At 41.3% G+C, this 18,775-nt stretch overlaps 1 protein-coding gene across 2 annotated transcripts in view; it reads right to left on the minus strand.

Moving 5' to 3' along the window:
* Positions 1-365: 365 nt before the first annotated feature.
* ZNF318 (zinc finger protein 318) overlaps positions 366-18,775 on the minus strand; it is a 28,786-nt gene continuing 10,376 nt past the window's right edge. Inside the window, exons 4-10 of one of the 2 annotated variants that reach the window (XM_082733137.1) lie at positions 16,835-18,277; positions 14,740-14,839; positions 12,012-12,316; positions 6,734-6,937; positions 6,178-6,277; positions 5,106-5,224; positions 366-4,819 (exon numbers count right to left, since the gene is read on the minus strand). In XM_082733137.1, coding sequence (XP_082589263.1) covers positions 1,490-4,819; positions 5,106-5,224; positions 6,178-6,277; positions 6,734-6,937; positions 12,012-12,316; positions 14,740-14,839; positions 16,835-18,277 — 5,601 coding nt within the window. In that variant the 3' untranslated portion in view covers positions 366-1,489. Of the gene's footprint in view, positions 4,820-5,105; positions 5,225-6,177; positions 6,423-6,526; positions 6,938-12,011; positions 12,317-14,739; positions 14,840-16,834; positions 18,278-18,775 lie in introns of those variants that run through there. The other variant, XM_082733138.1, reaches the window with a different exon arrangement.

The following is an 18,775-nucleotide window of genomic DNA, read 5'->3' on the forward strand; positions in this document are numbered from 1 at the left end:
AGGAAATCTGAGGACTAACCTCTCTGGTCCCTAAGAATGCCCTCAGCAAGAACACGAATGTTCTTGGGGGGAGTTCAGCTTCCAAAGTAGCATAGGGGAGAGCTAACATAAGGGTATATGAAAAGCTTCACAATAGGGAGATGCCAAAACCAGACCAATGTTGCCTACTCACTACCCATCCAAGGCAGCACTGAGGCACAGATTACATAATTTCCCAATCTCACATGAAGAAAACAGCCCCAACAGGTGGGGAAAAAGAAACTAGGAGGGAGGAGATAGACAACAGGATAGCAGGAGTTCGCTTTTCTAGTTTTCCTGTGGAGTTCAAATGTGTGTGGTTCAAAACAAAAATCAAGAAAGAAACATGAGGTTAATGCATTTATTCCAAGTAATTAACACATTAAAAATAAAATTAAACTTGTCCAAGCCAACTCAGAAATTCTTTAATCTTTTAAACAAAATGTACAACCCAAAACATCACACTATGGTGGAAATAACTTGGGAAAGGGAGAGGTAGAGGAAGGAATACATATGAATTGAGGAATAGAGAATGAGTCCAATCCCAAAACAAGTTTCAGCTCTTCTACCTCTTCAGAACAGAAATGGCTGCTAAACAATTTAACACAAAGTGTTACTGGATCACAATATAATGAACAAAAGGCCATTTCAAAAATAAAAGTGACCCAAAAAGCATATCTGCACCTGGCAGATTCAGCCATGAATCAGCCTTACCGATTTGTCGTCTTCCAAAAGTGAACCTGCTAGATTTTCTTCCACGTTTATTGAGGCCATTTCCAAACAGGTTTGTGGGTTAGCAGGACCATCTCAAGCAAAGGCAACAGAATAAAGGAAGTATGGGGTTGACATGGCACAAGGAAGTAAACAGTAAACAAAAGAGCTACTCACGCTGCATTTCAAACAATGTTAAGGCAGGCCCATCCAAATGGAAGCCTAAGAGATGAACAATCCTTCCTTCATTAGTAGTTTTCCACTTCAGCAGGCTTTCTGGTGTTTCTCCCAGTGATCCATCAGCTGCCCAGGAAATTGGGTAGGAATACAACATAGCAATTGCAGAAGTCAGCTCTGTCTCCCTCCTCCCCCATATTCCAGAAATGGCAGAGTCAAAGCCAAAATACAATCAAAGCACACTGTGTGGTGAGCCAGACAGACATTTGATTTTAATGACAAAGTAGGAGAAAGTAAATTGGCAAAATAATAATAATAATAATAATAATAATAATAACAACAGAAAATACTTTTTTACAGATATGTATAGAAGTTATGATTGATTCATCTGATATCTTAAGGAAAAAAAAAACAACAGAAAAGAGGTAAATTTTTTGGCTTCCATGAACATTTACTGTAAGATGCTGACTGCATCTCTTGGTGTAGATTCCAGATGAGACAGCCAACTAGTCCTGGATCATCTGGGCACCTGATATCTAGAAGCCAATTTGATTCATCCGCAAAAAGCTCTCGATGTGTATTCTTAGTCATGAACAGTGGATGCTGTTTGGTCCTGGGTGGCAGCAACTGGAGCTTCTTGTGCGGGTAATTCCTGAGGGACCATATTGCCTCCAACTACTTGCTCCCTTGTAGGGGACCCTGAAGCCAGAGATTTTACCAAATTCAAGGGATGGTCACTGTCCTCATCCGCTTGAGGAATTGTTAGATGTGTTATGGACACTTTCGGTATTTCTAGCTGTAGTGGACCCATCTCCAGGGAACTACACGCAGGAGTGTCACCTGGCTCAGACAGAGGAGAACATAACTTCTCTTTTTGAACTCCGGGTGTCCGTGTAACAAATTCAACAAGGTCTGGAAGGCAAGGAGACGGCCCAAGGCCTGCAGGATTAATTGGTTCTGATTCCAATCTGAGAGAATCTTGTTTCTTTAATTGAGAAGTTTCTTCTACTTCCTCAGGCATCATTCCTCCTGCTAACAGGTCAAGTGCTTGGTGTGTTCCCTCTAGGCTCCCTAAGCCAAGGTCAACATTTTCTATAGGAAGTCCAGTTTTCAAAATGTTAGGAGTGATCCTTCCACTTCTGGGATTAGATGAGTTTTGTTCACCCTCTGCTCCAAAGCTAAGCACCAGGGTTTTGGGAGAATCTAATGGAAACTCAGAGAAGGATGGGACTGGTTCCAAGTCACTGAGAGTAGAGGGATTACATCCTATAGGTGACATAGAATTTTCTTCACGTAGTTTCTGAGACAGGGCAGTTGGGGATCTATGTGCTTGGTCTACCTGAGGATTGCAGAAATCAACACTTATATTCCCCAGGTTCCCCAGGGCAGCAAGCTCTTCTACTTTTAACTCTGTAACTTCAAAGTCTTCTAAGGCCTTGCTTCCTCTTGTCACAGTCAATTCTGGATGGACATCTTGTAGCTCCAGGGCTTCTGTTTCTGGTTTCTCTGGGCTCTCCCAGGTCTCTGACTTCTTATTTTCATCCCAAACAGCCATTTCATAAATCCTTTTACCTTGAATGTCTTTTGATCTTTCTCTCTTGAGTTTGAGGCTTCTGTAACTAGTTCTGGAAGCTGATTCTGCAGCTGAATTTTCTTGCCACTCTTCACTATCAGTTGAAACTCCTTGCTTCTGTGCACTATCTGTTAAACACATATCTGATCTGGCTGGGGACTGGAGAAGCAATTCTGGGGCAGAAATCTTCACATGTACATCTTGTGGGTTCTGGAGTAAAGATCTAGCTTCTGATGGAAATGAGTCTATTTTTGCCTTTGTGGAAGAAAGGGCCTGTGCACTCAAGTCGATCACTACTTTACCTTGAGTTTCACTTCTTGTCATCAATTTCTTGGACTGTTCAGGCTTTTTGTCAGTCATTTGTAACTTGGGCTGTTCTATTTCACCCACCCATGCACATCTGTTCCCACGGTTCAAATTAGAATCCTCTATGCTATTGGGCCCAACACAGATACCTGTTCCCTCTTCTACCATCACCTCAGAAAGTTTTGGTCTCTTTTCTTGTAGTCCAGTATTTCCCTCTCCCTCACTTTCCCCACAACCTTTAGATTTGTGGAGCTCTTGGCTTTCCTCATCCTGGTTACCAGATTCCATAAGGTGGGTTTCTACCAACTTCTGAGATTCCAGGATCTGACAGTGTGTATCTGACAATTGAGGGCGTGGCTCTACACCTGGTGGCCCTGGCTCTCCCAGGTCAAGTTCGATTTTTCCGCCTGGAGATATATCCCTATTAGCATCACTCTGGAAGGAGCTACAAGTCCACATGGCCAAAGTGTCTGTCTTTGGGGTAACAGTTTCATAAGGCCTGCTTTGGCACAACCTCGTCAGAGGTTGTAGGAAGCCATAGCTACTGCCTCTGCTCTTTGAGTCTGTGCGTTCTACCACTGACCATTTCCCTAGAGACACCAGAGGTTTTGGAACGGGCTTTTCAGGGTTGCTGACTAAAGGAGCAGAGATCAAATTTCTATCTGGAGGCAACTCCTCTTGGGATGTACTGTTGTTCAAAGTAGAAGTGGAAGAGGTATCTGAACTTTCCACTTTAGAAAGATGGCTGTTTTCCCCATTGGCCAATAGACCACCACTCAGCTTAGTCTCAGGTGTCCCCTTTCCACCACTACTGTAGAATATATCATACAGGTCCTTAGCATTGGCTGTGGCTAAGCATGAATTTCGCTTTTCCAATTTTTTGGCTTGTTCACTGAATACACTTGAGAGGGGAGGTGGAGGACGCACTAACACAGAGAAAAAGGTCTGGTCCCTGTCACTCTCACTCACCCCAGGAGCCGTCTCATCAGAAGGGATGGCAGCTGGCTGTGCTGAGGCCATGATGGCTATTGGCAACACAGGATTCAAAATGTTAGGACCCAGGAAGCTGGGGCTGAGAGTGTGAGATACAGGTGGGTTTGATTTGACTGGTGCCAAGATGGCATTTGTTTGAGTAGGAGATGGGGAAGCTAGATGAGGTATAACTGGGGGTGGCGGAGGTGGTGGTGGAGGGGGTGGTGGAGGAGGTGGCAGCATTTGTTCAGGTATATGGGATGACTCATTCTTTTCAGCCAGTACCATTTTTTCCTCTGGAGACCCTTTCAGAATCACCTCTTCCCCTCCAAATGCTTTGGAGATGATGTCAGGAGGCAAGAGGAGATCAGCTGAAGACTCTTTAACCACTGGCAGAGGCTTAGCAGTAGTTCCAGAAGACTTGATGGATAGAAAGGTGTTAAGAGGCGCTGGCTTGCTCACTGTGGCTGAACCTGACTTGCGGAGTACTGTAGATGGGATGGGCAGGTTGGGTCGGATCTTAGTCTGGGTTGAAGTTGTAACAACAGGCATCCACGGGCTAGTGTGTGCGACAACCGTTTTCCCAGAGAGCTTGATTTTGATGGGCTTTGCCTTCCCAGCCTCGGCTTTGCCATCCTCTTTGTCCTTACTGTTTTCCATAACCTCTTCCTTGTGAATACTTGTGGCCACTGAACCTTTTTCCTCCTCTTTCTCTGCCTTCTTCCAGCTGAATTTCCCAAAAGAGGAAGATGTTGGTGATTCTTTCTTTACCTCTTCCTTTAACTGGAGTTTGATGCTAGCTTTCCTTTTACTTTCAGCCTTTTCAGGGGAGTTCCCACCCTCAGAGAGTTGGTCCTCTAGTTCCTCAGAGACTTTGTCATCCTCTTTTACTTCCTTCATGACCTTTGCCTTTTTTTCTTTCTTCTCTTCCTTTGTTTTCTCACTAAGTTTACGCTTTAGTTCACTCTGTCGTCGCCGTTCTGTCTCCAGGACCACAGCTAAGCCAGCTTGGCGGTCCAGATTCCGCCGCTCCTCATACAATGGGTTTTCAACCACATATTTCTGGGAAGAGAAAAGATAGAAGCTCAACAACTGGTCAAAATATAGTTAGAAGGAAATATTGGCTCTGTTACTGTTGGAATTCAACTGGTAGAAACTCCTGAAGAAGAGTCATCTTCAAGGATACAGATGGCTCTACCAAGTCAGCATCTCTTAATAGGATTGAAGAAAACTTCCTAGTAATTACATGGAATTTAAAGTATTAATGACTTCCTGACTCTGAAGTCTGACAAAGTCAAAAGGATTACTGTAGAAAGTGGGAAACTCCACAACTACTACAAAGACCAACCTTATATTTCTCATTGTGCTGGTGACCCTTCACATGTTGCTCTCCAGAAATTGGATCCCCCAAAAATTCCTCACAGAGCTGGCAGTAATATCCAGTGATGGGAATCAGAAACTCAGAACCTGGAAGAAGTAGAAGTCAAGAAAATAAGTCATTTTCACCCAGGATGTCATTAAAGGAAATCCCACTTCCCCTTTGTAATAAAAAAGTTAATGGTATATAGGACCTTACCCATTTTCAAGTCAGAAGTACCATTTAGATGAATCCAAATGGCACAGTCTTTCCAATTTAAAGTTTGAACTCAGGACCTGTGGCCCTTCTTCCTCTTGGAAACACTAATTAGTTAATTCAGGGTTTTCTGTTTCAAACTCCTTTCTGTTGTTGATGCCCCTCAAACTCCAGCTACCACTAAGCATTGTAGGAAATTTAAAAACTATACTCTCAAACAGCTCAGTACCATTTGTATGAGGATCTCTCATGCTGGTATGAATTACTCAGGAATCTACCTTCTGTAGATGAGCACTACTTATGAAGGTAAGAATCTGAGAAGTATAAAGACAAAGAAACTTTCTACTTTTCAACCTACCCCCAATAACAACTATTCAAAAATATTTTATAGTTCTCAGTTGAAAAAGCAGTTAAACTACTATACCTTTTTACTGTGCTTTTACCTGAATTTCAAATAAGTAAGATTTTGGTACATAAGTCAGTGAAAAAAAAGTTATATGTGCATTAAAAAAAATTTTTTTTTTTTAAATGTAGGCTCCACGCCCAGTATGGAGCTTGAACTCATGACCCCAAAATCAAGAGTTGCATGCTCTGCTGGGCCAGCCAGGAACCCCTCAGTTATATTTTAAAGTAGGTATGTATATGTTTAACATTTGATAGAATTTTGGCCATATGGGTAGAGATCATTTTTGTTGTATAGATCTCTTTATTTCCTCAGGCTCGGGCACACTATTTTGCACATAGAAGGAATCCTTACATCTTTGCTGCTTCCTAGCACCTTAATTCAGGGACATCTCTTATTTGGCTAAATGTAAGAAAACCAGAGAGGAGGCAGGGGGGAACATACCTTTTGCAGGAACAGTTATCTTGTCAGTACGCTTTACAGCATCTTGCTTGGCCTCACTCTGGGTCTTTGAAGCCCAAGGTCTGTTGTAGGGATCCAGTGTCTATTTGCAAGAGGCAGAGGTGCTCACACAACAGCACTAAAATTCAATGACCCACTTTTCTCTTTTTCTCCCCCACACCAGGGGGACCAGAAACCCCCAGCTACCCACCCCCACCCTCTCTGCCAACTGTTTAAACGGAAATCACCTGTGGAAAAGGTAAACACATGTTAGAGCAAGTACTAGCAATGGATAAAATGAAACAAATAATCAGGTACTCAAGGAATCAAAAGAGGCAGAAGCCTCACTTACACTTGTCATGTTGTTTAGTTATAGGCAGGTCCCCTGGACTGAGCCCTGGGGATGATGTCTCCTTTGATGGTATCTCTTGGCTCTTCAGATTGGGGCTCCTGCCCATATGAGAATGTTTCATTTTCCAGCTTTGTAATGCAGATGGGGGTGCAGAAGTTTGAAGGGAAGGAGGGCAAGAGTGGATATAATAGCGGGCAAGATACCTACCTGTGTGTGCTTCTTATTGTGCATATGAGTGAAGAAGTCAAACATGGTTCCACAGATCGTGTTGCAGTCTTTGCACCAGTGATTGCCAGCATCATAATACTCATAGGCAGCAATAGGCTGATCAGACTGCTTAGCAGCTGGCTGGGGGCTCTCGGCAGGCTTGGGGCTCTTAGTATGGGAATTCTCACTGTTTACCTTTGATTCCTAGAGGGAAAACACCTGCACTCAGAAGGAATTCTAGATCTGTCTTTTCTTAGAAAAAGCAGGTAGCTTACCACATTAATTGATACAGGGCCACATGACCATATTTCCAGTGCCTAAAGCTATATAAACTGGGGAAAAACTCATGAAGAAATCTGTCTACAAGGCTCAAACAGAACTAGACTCCATAGTGCTACCTTATCATGGAGAATACATCATAATGGCAATATATTTACTTATATATCTTAAAACAGAAAAATGCTCAAGATTATGAGTATAATGGCGGCCTCTGGAGGGGGAAGCTGAGAACAAGGATGGACAGGAGTTTTTTTACTATACACCCTTTGGTAGATGTTGAATGTGTACCCTATGCAATTAAATATATTAGTTAAATTTAGAAATCATAACGACACCCAAGAAGCAAAGACAAGACAATATGGAAGAGGTAACTGACAGGTTAAGCAATTACAGAAAACATGTAATAGTGAACCCACTTATCATAGACACATCCTGGTATACAAAACTGGAGAGAAAGGCTGGTGTTGTGCATAGATAAAACAGACAGGTATCTATGTGGGATGACTTTAAAGAATCTGGGTAAAATATTTGCAGCTGCCTAAAATACCAACCATCATTAGAATTTAACACCTTTGAGTTAACAAGAATCCTCTTTTAAAATATATCAACTAAAAAAAAACCCGTATCAACTCCTCATATTAAGTTATTAACAAAAAATACTTTAATATGAATTCATGTGTCAGCAAGTTGGGAACAAGGTATTTAGGAAGTGAGAATTTTGGTACTGTTGAGGAGGGAGGCACAGAAAACAAATAATTTGGAACAGAGGAAGGTAAGTATGAGTGAAGAGAAAAGATAAGAGAACTGGGCACATGGGCTAGTGGGAAGAGGAAGACAGGCTGGAGAAAGATATAATTTAACTTCAAAGATATCTTTCCTTACTAGGGTCTTGTTTAAAAGTCACTAAAGATATCACACCCAGCAGAAAAGGGATGGGCACATGTATACACTGTGGGCAAGTATTAACTGGCACCACATTTCTGCAATATAATCTAGGAATACATACTACACACCTCAAAATTCTTTATGCCCTGACCTAGCAATTCCACTCCTTGACATTTATCTGAAGTAAATTATTATGTCAAAGAGGAGATGATCTGACTGGTTAAATAAATGTTGGTATTTGTGTGACAAAAAACAAGGTCATTAAAAATGATGTCACACATTGGGGAGGGTATGTGCTTTGGTGAGTGCTGTGAAGTGTGTAAACCTGGCAATTCAAAGACCTGTATCCCTGGGGATAAAAATACATGTTTATTAAAAAAAAAAAAAATGATGTCACAGAAATCTATTAACATGGTAAAATGTTCATGATATACTGAAAAAAGCAAATAACTAAATACATTTGAAAAATCAATAAAGATATGTAAATAGGCATAGAATATCAAGTGTCACCTTATCCAAATAACTTTCTGTAACTACTCTATATCCCTTACCCCATTTTCTTTTTTTAGACACTTGTCATTACCTAACCTGTACTTGTTTATTATTTATTTTCTCCCACATTTCACAAGAGTTAGAACGTCTGTTCTAACTATACTTCCCCACTTCTATACTTTTAAACTTCCCCACCATCTAAAATAGTGCCTGTCACTTTTTTAGAGATCAATAAATATTTGTTTAATATAAAATCTTCTATTTAATAAACAAAACATGAGTAGTTGGAATAATATATACCAAGATATTAATGACAGTAGTCTACAGATAGATGAATTGTGGAATTGTGTATATGTGTGTTTATTTTTATGAAATGAATAGAAAAAGAAAGAAAACCTTAAACTACTGATGCATTTTAAAGAGAGGCAAAGAAAGAAGATATACCAACCAGGTAGGAAAGAGGCTGAAGACACAACATTCCTTACTATTAAAATGAATACTGAATTGTAACATATCCATGTTGGCCTCAGAGAATGTGAAGCCTCATTCAAATCAAGGTGATTGGTCATTATGGGGCTGGTGCACAAATGGACCCCAAACAACGTATAAGTCAACTATAAAGGGCCAGAACTTTCAAGCTCTTTTCCATCAAAGGCCCTGAACTCAGTGCCCTGGTATAAACAAGAGTATAGTCCTACCAGATTGAAAAAGAGAACTCTCTCAGGAAAAATGGAAAAATTAGAGCTTTGTTGATAGGGAATACAGAATATCCTCTTCTCTATCTCCCCAACATTAAGTGAGCATCTACTATGTAATAAACAAAGTGGATGCCACTGGAAACAAAGATAAATGAGTTCTATCCTTTTATTATCAGGGAGTTCTTACTTAGTGGAAGAGATGGGCATGAGAAGAGACATAATCTTAATCAAGTTTTTTTTTAAGATTTTATTTGACAGAAAGCGCAAAAGAGATAGAGAAAGCACACACAAGCAGGGGTAGCAGCAGAGGGAGAGGGAGAAACAGACATCCCTCTGAGCATGAAGCCCAATGTAGGGGCTCGATCCAAGGACCCTGAGATCATGACCTGCCTGAGCTGAAGGCAGACACTTAACTGACTGAGCCACCCAGGCCACCCCCATAATCAAGTTTTAAATAAGACAGAATGAAATAAATCTTATAAAGAAACCATAATATATTACCGGAGGGCTGACTATATATGAATATATTCTTTAATATATTAAAGAAGGGCCGATTAATTGGGGTAGAATTCAGGAATTTTTCATGGAGTAGGATGGTATTCAAATTGGGCCTTAGGGGTGAGTAAGGCTGGAAGAAAGATAATGATAAGAGGATTATTAATGAAAAATCAGAGAGGCATAATAGCAAATTGCACATTTGGAAAAGTGCAAGCATTCTGAGGTGACAGGAGAATAAGAGGTAGTGCAATATTTCTTAAAAACTACTCATTTACTATGAGCCAGGTACTGAGCTATGATTTGAGGACAATATTGGAGAATGAGATGGATATTTTCCTTAACCATTTGAACCTTAAAATCCAACTGAGGGAACCATGTAATTACAGAATTACAACCGTCAGAAATGCTAAGAAGGTAAATGACACATTATTACGAGAGTGTCTATCAGGCAAATATAACAGGCTGGGAAATCAAGGAAGAGAGGCAGGGTAGTAATCTAAGCTACCCTCTGAAGGATGAACATAAGTTAGGAGAGAAGACAGATCTGCACAGTAACCAGAAAGAAAGAAGATCTATAGACATTAGAGAGGGTAATGTATCTGAGGAATGAAAAAGCCAGTAATCGGGATGCCTGGGTGGCTTAGTTGGTTGAGCGCCTCCCTCCAGCTCTGGTCATGATCTCAGGGTCCTGGTATCATGTCCTGTCCCCCAGCTTCTCCCTCTGCTGCCACTCCCCCTGCTTGTGCTTGCATGCCCTAACAAATTTAAAAACTTAAAAAAAAAAAAAAAAAAGGCCAGTAATGAGGGGTGCCTGGCCAGCTATGATGATAGAGCATGCAACTCTTTTTTTTTTTTTTTTTAAAGATTTTATTTATTTATTTGACAGAGAGAGATCACAAGTAGGCAGAGAGGCAGGCAGGCAGGGAGGGGTGCGGCGGGGGTCAGGGGAGCAGGCTCCCTGCTGTGCAGAGCTCCTGATGTGGGGCATGACCCCAGGACCCTGGGATCATGACCTGAGCTGAAGGCAGACACTTAACGACTGAGCCACCCAGGTGCCCCTAGAGATTACTTAAAAAGAAAAAAAAGAAAGGAAGAAGAAAAGGCCAATAATGAAATTATAATGAGCAAGGGGGAAAAGAAGCATGAAATGAGGCTGAAGAGGCAGGTAAGGGAGTACTGCAATCACTGGCTATATGTGGAGAAAGGATTAAGAGTGTAGTCATACAAGCAGGAATCGTAGGTGGCTTGAACTTAGAGGGCAATAAAGATGGTGAGACGGATGAAACCAAGATTTATGTCAGAGGGAGAACTGAAAGAATCCGTCATTGATTCAGTATGGAGCAGTTAGGGAGAGGGAAGCACTGATAAAGCTTTTCAGGTTTTTGGCATGAAAACTGTTGGGACAGTGGGGCCACTGAGATGGAAAACACTGACGGCAGGAAAGAGGGAGGATGCGCACATCATTAATTTAGATTAGGATATGTTGATTTTATTTTTTTAAAAAGGCTGTACTTATTTATTTGAGAGAGGGAGAGACAGGTAGAGAGGGAACACAAATGTGGAGTAGGAGAGGGAGAAGCAGGCTCCCCTCTGAGCAGGGAGATCGATGCAGGGCTCGATTCCAGGATCCTGAGATTATAACCTGAGCCAAAGGCAGATGCTCAACCCACTGAGCCACCCAGAGGGCCCAGGCTATGATGATTTTAAAGTGTCTATAAAACAATGAAATGGAAATGGTGAATAAAATGTTGGACACTCAAATTTGGACCTCGCCAGACTCATTTGAGCTAGAATATAAAACCGGAAGTAGTCAGTATGGTATTTTAGCATAGACCTGGATGAAATGACCTAGGGAGAGAGCATAATTCTGGAGAACTGGTTTAAGACTAAGTCCTGCAGAACTAAAATTTTTAAAGATTAGGTATAAGACAACAGGCGGTAAAGGAGACTAAGTAGCAGCAGCCAGCATACTAGGAGGGAAAGAAATGTGAGAGAAGCCAAGAGAAGAAAGCACTTTTAGGAAACAGTGGTTTCCTGTATCAAATACTGATTTGAGAACTTAAATGTATTCACTGGCCATGCAGCATGGCGGTGTCCCTGTTGCTAACTGTGAATGCACAAAATGGTATACAGAAGCTACAAGAAGATAAGAAAACCATGCTGGTGTGGGTTAAGGAGTAAAGGCTAGAACAAAAACATGGGAAGGCTTGAATGCTAAGGATTTGTGATTCTACTCTGGGGACAATGGGAACTACTAAAATTCTGAAGTAGAGTCCTATGATCTGATCTGTGCTTTACAAAAATAACTCTAACATGAGTTAAGAACAGGTTGGAAAAGGAATCTAAGGAAATGCTTAGTTAGAAGGCTTCTTTAGGAGTCCATGGAAATAAAAGATGTAATAGAAACGGAAAAGCTGAGTTGTTACCTTGCTGGTGGAAGAGGAATTTGAGGATGAGGACACTTTTTCTGGGCTCCTAGATTTTTCCGCTTTTCCAGGCTTCTCTGTAGTCTCTTTACAGTCATTTGAAGACTTTTGGGATTTATCCAAAATGTTAATTCCCAAGATCTGAGCCACTTTGTCCAGTTCAGACTGCTTCTTTTCAGCCTCTTCTGCCTCTTGTCGAAGTTCTGCAATGTCCTTCATAATGTTATCTTGAAGCCGACTCACCTCCACCAGGAGCGGGTCTTTGTGGCCATCCTTCTCCCTTCGTTTCTTGCGTAGCATTTCCCCTGAGTAGTCAAATGTCAGAAGAAACAAACACAAGGAAAGTAAATTAAGACAAGTCATTTTTCTGTTGTAAGTAGTAACCTCCCAAGAGTTTATGGTGACAAAATCTTTGCCGTTAAAATATTCCTTCCTAAAAGCAAGAGAGACTCTCCTTCCACATGGGCTAGTTTAGGTGAAGTTTCTTTTCTCCTATTTTTTCTTTTTAAATTTTATTTATGAGAGAGAGTGAGCATGAGCAGTGGGAGGGGCAGAGGGAGAGAGAGAAGCAGACTCTCCTCTGAGGAGGGAGCCTGACTTGGGGCTCCACCCCAGGATCCCAGGATCATGACTTAAGCCAAAGGCAGACATTTAACCAAGTGAGCTAGTCAGGCACCCCTAGGTCAAGTTTTTATGGAGGTAAAGGATAAGTGACTACATTATTTCTTATGTAGGAGTTATTAGCTAAGGATATACAGGCAGGCTTCAAGAACTCCCATGAATCCCCAAAATGGTATATCAAAGTTTGTATGCATTTGTCCTTAGGTTGTTAACTATGAATCCAGGGATACCTGGGTGAGTTAGCTGGTTAAGTCTCTGGCTCTTGGTTTCAGTTGGGTCATGATCTCAGAGTCCTGGGATCAAGCCTTGCATCAGGCTTCCTGCTCAGTCTGCGGTCTGCTTCAATACCTCTCTCCCACTTCCCTTGCCCCTTCCTGGCATGCTCTCACTTCCTCTAAAATAAATAAATCACTCTTAAAAAAAAACCCCAAAACCCAAACTATGAATCCAGTGGCAGTCTTCTTCAGAAAACCAAAGTATTATTCAGAGGCTAAAAAACATTCAGTCACATCTTTGACTTTAGGTGATTTAAGGACCCTTCACCAGTACTTGCATTGAGTGTTGGGTTTTGCCTCAGGTTTACCTCATGTTATCTCCTATTCCAAACTGCAGGTCCTCATGAAATAATCCTCACCAGATCACTAACTAAATTTCTCATCCCAAAACAGTCTAAACCTACATAGAAGAAACTGTATCTTCTCCCTCTGTTCTGCAATGCTATCAAGCTGTAATATTTAGAAGCCTTGTTATGTTCTTTCCTCAGTGTGTATGTGAATTTCTAAAAGAACAGATGAAGAGATGGAGTCAAAGAGGCATCATGGAACATCTTTTTGTGCCGAAGCAAGTACTCAGAAATGATGCGGACATATCAAAGGACACAGAAGTCAACTCAAAGGGGCTCCCATTGGCCAAAGCTGGGGCAATTTGGGAATGAAAATGAACAACAGTAAATTATTATAACTTGTTGAATGAAGAGTCCATGCATTCACACCAACATAAATGGATCAATGAATGGGAGAAGAGGGATGGGCAGGAAGCTCTTCATCAGAGAGAAAACCAACCCATGAAAGTAGAAGGAAATGATGAAATTAGAAAATCACTATTTAACAACCATCACAATAACTGATTTAGGCACGAATCACCAAAGAATGCTAAAACTATTAAGAGGAAATTTAAGGAGTAACTGAATATTTATTCCTATAAATATCTCTCCCATAAGTTACTTACTAATTATAGAGGATAAAATAATAATTTTCCACTGAAGACACCTTTGAAGACACCACCTTAACCAAATGATCAAAGTTGACCTCACCAGTAATGGGACTGAAATCAACACCTGATACGAACACAGCATCACTTCTGTGATGTTCCTGTCAAAAACGCATAACCTAAATTTAATCATAAGGAAACATCACGCAAACCAAAATTAAAGGACATTCTACAAATATGTGACTTTTCTTCTACAATGTCAATGTCATGAAACAAAGATTGAGGAACTGTTACAGAAAAAGGAGAGTAAAAGAACATGACAACTGAATGCTGTGCATAATCTTGCATTTTCTTTTGCTTTAGGGCATTATTAGGGGAACCAGTGAAATAGAAGTAAGATCAATAGACTAGTATTACATTCTGGTTAATTTCCTAATTTAGGAAAGTGTACTATGGTTATGCAAGTGAATTCTTTGTTGTTAGGAGTATGTTCACTTCATCTTCACCATGAAGTATTTAGGAGTAAAGGAGTATCGTATGTAAACTTATTCTTAAGGAATTCAGGAAAAATCACACACACACACACACACACACACACACACACACCCCAAACACACAAAGACTGAAAGGAAAAAAGGGATGGAGCTTTTGGTATGGTAAAATATGGCATATTGGCATGGTAACTATGGTAAATATGCTGATAATCATAGAGACTACCTGAGAATTCTTTACACTATTATTGTAACATTTTATTGCAACTTCTCTGTAAGTCCAATTAAGTCAAAATTTTTTAAAAATTAAGGCTTCAGGTCACTGAACCTGAGAGTCCTCACAGCTCAACTGGGTTTCCTACTCAAGTTACTCCAAAAAGGCAGTCATGCATAGGAGTGTCTGATACCTTGTTGTTTATGAAGCCGCTCCAATTCAGTCCTGAGGTAGTACATCTTCTTTTGGCGAGCTTCCCGGTCACTCTTTAGCTTTTCCCTCTCTTCAATAACCTGCAAAATATAAAATCCTTCAGCCTCCAACATCCTCCCTTTTCTATTGCTCTCTTCCATCAGTCTTTATGCTAGATGGTATCAGAATCCAAGGATCCAAATGTCTGCACACAAAAGTTCTGACTTTATATCAAAGGTGATATTTCATTCTGACCCAAATTCCAGAATAAAATTATCATCTTCAGAGCTACATTGCCCAGAAAGGGTTATTTTTATGCACAAAGCACTATATATATTTTTTCCTGGGGTGGGGGTGGGTCAGATGGAGAGGTGGAGACAGAGAATCTCAAGCGGGCTCCACAGCATAGATCCCAGCAAGGGGCTCAATCCCATCACCTGAGATCATGACCTGGCCCAAAACCAAGAGTCAGATGCTCAACTGGCTGAGCCATCTAGGTGCTCCAGGAAATGCTATACTATTGATAGTAACCTAAAGCTACTGACAGCAACTATTCGACAGGGGTTCTGAGCTCAAAGGGAACCATCAAGAAGGGAGCTAATAAGTGTTACAGGGGATACACTGTGTTAGGTGCATTACATATACCTTCTTTAATCCTCATGACATTATCTGTTTTACAGTAAGAAAACTGAGGTTGTGAAAGATTAAGTAGCATACCCAAGGTCATACAGTAAGAAAACCTAAAATCCACAGCACCTGAGTGGCTCAGTTGTCCAAGTGTCTGCCTTCTGCTAAGGTCATGATCCTAGGGTCCTGGAATTGAGTCCCACATCGGGCTTCCTGCTCAGCGGGGAGTTTGCTTCTCCCTCTGCCTCTGCCCCTCCTCCCTGCTTGTGGTCTTTCTCTCAAATAAGTAATTTTTAGAGAAAATGTAAAATCTAGGTATATAAATCAAATCAAGTCAAATCAAATCCGGGTACATATAGCCAAATGCCCACAATGTTTCAACTGTATTACTACTACCTGATGGAAAAAGCAAATACAGATTGTCTATAATGGATTAGTGTGGAAAACACATGTATTATCAGCCCTGACTTAGTGCTAGGTTCTTGAAGGAGTAGTAAAAGGAAAGCATTCAGTCTACAAAGTGTCTGTGCAGTCTCGGGTTTTGTCTGTATTGAACCTATCCTTCTCTTTCTGGAGTTTAGAGTATTAAGAATTAATTTCTGTCTTCCCAAGAATTAGTTACATTTCCTTTAAACCAGAAAAAAAATGACTGGCCCTTCATTTTTTTCCCTTTCTTTTTTTTTCCTCCTCATGTTTTCATTACTTTACTAGCAAAACAAATTTATACATATTACATTAAAAATGTTCCTAAACAAAATGAGTTATTAGTTACTAAGGGAATGCATTAATTTTTCCATTTGAATTTCTGCTATTCTGTATTCCTCATCCCTATGTAATTTTTACCTACTGTTTTCAAACACCTAGAATTGTTACATCATTACCCCAGCCACTGCTCCCTTCCTATACCTGAGAACACAATGAACTTTGTAGTATAAAGACCATTTTTTTTTTTAAAAGTGTCATTAAAAAAGTGGTGTTATTCCTGGACTCTAAAACAAATCAGAACAAGCAAAACTTATTTCTTGGGTTTAATTACCAAGCAACAGCCAGGTATTAGCTTTTAACCTGCATAATCACTATAGGAAAAAGATCCAAAACTCATTAAGGTGAAAACAGGTTTACTGATTCTGCTTCACCCAATCCAATTTTGGTTCCTCGCTCCCTGACGAGGTCATATTGAAAACTTCAAGGCTCTCAAGTCCTACCCATAGGGTTCTAAGGCCAGTAATTTTGATAGAGACACTTACAAAAGAAAAAAAAAGGAAGTCAAGAAAATTACAGTGGGACCTAGGGCCAGAATTCAGTTTAGTCCTAATAAGAAAAAGGGGCGGGGAGGTTGTATATGCATTACTTAGAGTGAGGACAGCAGCTTCCAAAAACTTCAAGGACCTTACTCCCTCTAAAAGACAAATACCAATTTACATTAAAATAGGAAGGCCCAGGTACAGGTTGCCAAAGCTAATATTCACCTTCTGTTTCTGGGAAGCACGGTTCTTCTCATCAGAGATCTTCTCCGGATTGTATCTTATGAGTGATGGGATGGACACCTGGACAGGCACTTGAGCAGTAGGAATTGAGCTTAGCACTGACTCCTCCTGTTTGGGCTCATCAGGAGTCACAGTGGGGATCACACGGAGATTGGGACGGCTACGAGTAGCTTGTTTGGTAACAGGTATTACCCTGTGTGGTTCAGGTAGAGAATGGTTGGATGGTTGAGAAGCAGGGTACATGGGCCACCTAGAGGCTGCATATGCCATGTAATGCCTATAGGCATCGAAGGAAGCAGGGGGAATGGCAGGTCCCTGGTAGTTTGGAGGTATCCGAGCTGCAGCAAACTGAGATGCCCTTGGCATATGAAACTGAGATAATGAAGCAGGATGTGGAAGTCTAATTGGGGCAGACGGGGCTGATGGTAACATGCATCTGACGGCCACAGATGACTGAAAACCACTGCCAACTACCTCTGGCCCTGCAATATGACCCACTGAATGGTCAGACTTTAGAAACGGGGGGCTATTTTTTGTGAGCAGGTAAGGATCTACAGGGGAGACTGGATGTGGATGGGACACTTCTGGGGAGTGGGTATTGCTATGGTGTGCCTCTCTGCTCTCCAGTCTGTGAGGATCTGAGGAGTGCCGATCAGCTGAGAAACGGTGGTCAACTGAGGGACAGTGGTCTGCTGAAAAGTGCTGGTCAACTGATGAACGGCGATCGGCTGAGGAACGTGATGGTTTCTTGCCATGAAGTCGTTCCTGGGTGCGGGCAGCCAGTTTACTAATCTCTGCTACCCCAATATCCAGCCCTATGGTCTTAAGCAAGTCATGAATCTTGGCATATTCTGGATTGGTCTCTTCTATTGATTCTAGTTTTACAGCTGGAGCTGAAGAGGGCAGGGAGCTTGCCTTCTGTCTCAAGACTTCACTCTCAGAGCCCCCAAGGGGCTTTGGTGGAGATTCGGCCTTTAAATCCTCTTCTTCATCCCCATAGAGAAATTTCTCCTCATCCTCGATATCAGGGAAACTACGGCGCCTTTTTTCCTGTGTACTGGTAGAGTCTGCCAACATGCTTAAAATGCGGGAAAAACCACTGCCATCCTGGCTAGCCCTCTCATGGGGCAGCAAGAAATCTGTGTGTCGCTCAGGCCCCTCAGCCTTCATATTCAATTTCTCCTTGTGGCACAGAAAACTTCCAAACTTTTCTCTGAGAGGACTGTTGTCTTTGGGTATCCCAGGGAGAGGACCCCATTGGTAAAGGTTGCCCTGAGGTTCCTTTAGGGTAGTCTCTACCATAGCCCCCTTGTTTTCAATCTCGGAGGCATAAGCAGCAATAGCACCACTTAGTGGAAGAGATGGGTGACCAGAGTAGACAGGGTGATCCTGGCTGGAGCTGGTACTGCTGGAAAAACTCTCAAGCTGCAAAGACAAGCGTTAAGTGATTTAGCCTCGATGCAGAATCTCAGAAAACTAATAATTGAAATACATACTTAAATACTTTGTTCTTCTTGAATTAATAGGGGAACGAGGTATAGTATGCTTAGGCAGGTTCAAGATTTGGGTTTCCATCTCTCCAGATGCTTCTGCTGAAGCAAGGTAGACTAGCATGACTTCTCACTTTTGCCCATTTGTTGTAACCCTTATCAAAGAATATGATTCATATTCATATTTCCTCAAAGAGGAAAAAAAGGCATATAAAAATGGAGCTGCTTTGGTTCAAGTGGGATCTGGAAACTGTGAAACCCTAACTGATCAGCCTTCCCTTCCTTCCTTATGCCCCCTTAGGTACTTCTTCAGAAACCTCTAACTCCTAAGAGAATAGCTAAAAACTAGTGCTCATGCCTGATCATCATTTCACAGATGAAAAAAAAATAACAAGGCCCAGAATGGTGAGGTGACTTGCCTAAAAATCGCACA

The sequence above is a fragment of the Mustela nivalis genome (assembly GCF_964662115.1).
Source record: "Mustela nivalis genome assembly, chromosome: 5".
Lineage (NCBI taxonomy): Eukaryota > Metazoa > Chordata > Mammalia > Carnivora > Mustelidae > Mustela > Mustela nivalis.